The sequence below is a fragment of the Schistosoma mansoni genome, chromosome 2 (assembly GCF_000237925.1).
Source record: "Schistosoma mansoni strain Puerto Rico chromosome 2, complete genome".
Taxonomy (NCBI): domain Eukaryota; kingdom Metazoa; phylum Platyhelminthes; class Trematoda; order Strigeidida; family Schistosomatidae; genus Schistosoma; species Schistosoma mansoni.
This window is the reverse complement of record NC_031496.1, coordinates 5,224,383-5,226,551: the sequence shown is the minus strand read 5'-3', so window position 1 is coordinate 5,226,551 and position 2,169 is coordinate 5,224,383. Positions and strand designations below refer to the sequence as shown.

The window sequence follows — 2,169 nt, the reverse complement described above, 5'->3', positions numbered from 1 at the left end:
ACAAATATATATATATATATATATATGTATATATATATATATATAAACCCAGTTTGAATAAAAAATAATTATCTGAAATTTGTGCTGATTTTGTCATTCAGGATAACGATGAAAGCTCCACGACCAAACCATCCAGCTCAGAGAACAAAACCCCACTAAGATGATTTAACCTTCTTTCATTACTTTATGTGGTAATAAACTACCGGATCATTAGTAAAGAAAAGTTATCTTGACTGAGAAAATTTATTCAATTGACAGAAATTCAACTCTTTGTATAACTTTTTTAACCGGTGTACAGATGGACTGTGGAAATAGTTGGGTGATTTTAGGTTCATCAATTCAACAAATGAAGTTATTTTGATGTATGCTCTTTATTCACTAATGTTCCAGTTAAGAAGGCTTTAAATATTCTACATAATCTCTTAGATTCTGACAATGAACTTAAACAACGCTATCTTCTAGTTACCTCGGATATTATTAAAGCATTAGATCTATGTTTACATTCAACTGTAATCAGTTTTCGAGGAGATTTATACAGACAAACAGAAGGTGTAGCTATGGGATCACCGGTTTCCCCAATTGTTGCTAACCTATTCATGCATTCATTGAAAACTAGTGCAGTCTCAATGTGTTCTCACCAACCAAAAGTTTGCTTGAGATGCGTTGATGACACTTTTGTCATTATAAAACGGGATAGTTTAGACAAAAATTTTAAACACTTCAACAACTTGGATAAAAAAGTCAACTTCACAAAGGAGTTGGAATCTCCTGAACACAAATTACCTTTGTTGTGCATGATCTCAACCTCATGACTTATCGATTCTTACATGGAAGCTTATAAGGACCATCAATAGTACGATAAAGGACTAATAATAACGTTACATTGTTTCTTAGACTTTGATTAGCATGTTACATAAGATGACAAAACCAGTTCCTTGAAGACAAAGTATTTGTTATACAGTGGTAATCTGATTCTTCCTTAACAATTAGCTAAGTTATAAAAAAACGATTTTTGCAAAAATTAATTTCATATAACTGGCTACATCAAAAACGATTTTAAAGTGTTTGTCATCCGCTGAAAATTTACATTTCTAGCCCATACATTTTTATACTTTCGCACAAGGAAGTAACATATAAAAAGGCCTGTTATTAGGGTGATGTCATATGATTATGTTCTTTGTCTTTAAATGTGTTTATAACGGCGTTCTACATTTTTACCATGAAATGATGCGAACCCAACGAAAATTTGCAAATACTGTCCACTGTCAGCTTAATAATAGCACATAAGTGAAATTAGAAATGTACTTACTTTCCTCGGCTAACTGATTCACTGCCAATCTGTGAAGATGCTTCAGAACTGCTTGTCTGGTAAGTATTGGTAGACAGAGGTACAGTGGGCGAACTTGATTCATTTTCTCGTCCAACTGAATATGGCACAGTTCGCAGCGGAGAAGATGAAGAGACATCTTGTGCAGATTTTGACGGGGAAATTTGATTATCTGAAGTTTGGAAAGGATATGGCGTGGACATCAACTCTTTACCAAGTAAGTGAGCTGTTTTTGAAGCACCAATTAAATTCACTAAATACGATTCGATTTCCCGCTCCAAAGGATCTTCGGTTAGTCCGAATCTCCGGCCATTAATTTGCATGTTTCCAGGAGATGAAGATTTCGCCCAACGACATGTAACTAAACCGTTTCGAACAGCTCGAGAAAAGCATTGTTCAATTAATTCACTGTGATATTTATTCCTTGTTCTTGCTTTGAAAGGAGCAGCAATAGAATAATACAAAGCACATATATCGCCCATATGTCGTCCAGGTACCTGTAGTAAATTTAAGAAATTCAGATGAATTACCATAAGTTTCTTGTGACAGTTGGAAATATTATTGATTACAGATGGTTTAGAACGAGTTGTAAACATAGTCACAACATTAATACAATTGAGGTATACTGACATTAACTAGTTCACAACCTAGAAACCAAACTACTGAAATTTCCGAATGATAAACATGATTAGCAGAATTGTAGCAGAGCTAAGCACTAGGCTACTTTACTTTGGGCATGAAATTGTAGTTGATTAGATTAACTGCTACGATTAATGGGAGGAGAAAAAAGAATATAGTTCGATGACAAGTAATATACGTAACACTAGTAATAACATTCACTA

The 2,169-nt window shown here is 33.9% G+C and overlaps 1 protein-coding gene across 1 annotated transcript in view; it reads right to left on the bottom strand.

The window, feature by feature from the left end:
• The window catches only part of Smp_152070 (hypothetical protein), a gene marked incomplete at both ends in the record, with an annotated part of 3,783 nt that extends 1,824 nt beyond the window's left edge, over positions 1-1,959 (bottom strand). The window contains one exon of the mRNA XM_018795430.1: positions 1,310-1,959. Within this exon, the coding sequence (XP_018649744.1) occupies positions 1,310-1,959 (650 nt within the window). The remainder of the gene's footprint in view (positions 1-1,309) is intronic.
• Between the last annotated feature and the right edge of the window lie 210 nt (positions 1,960-2,169).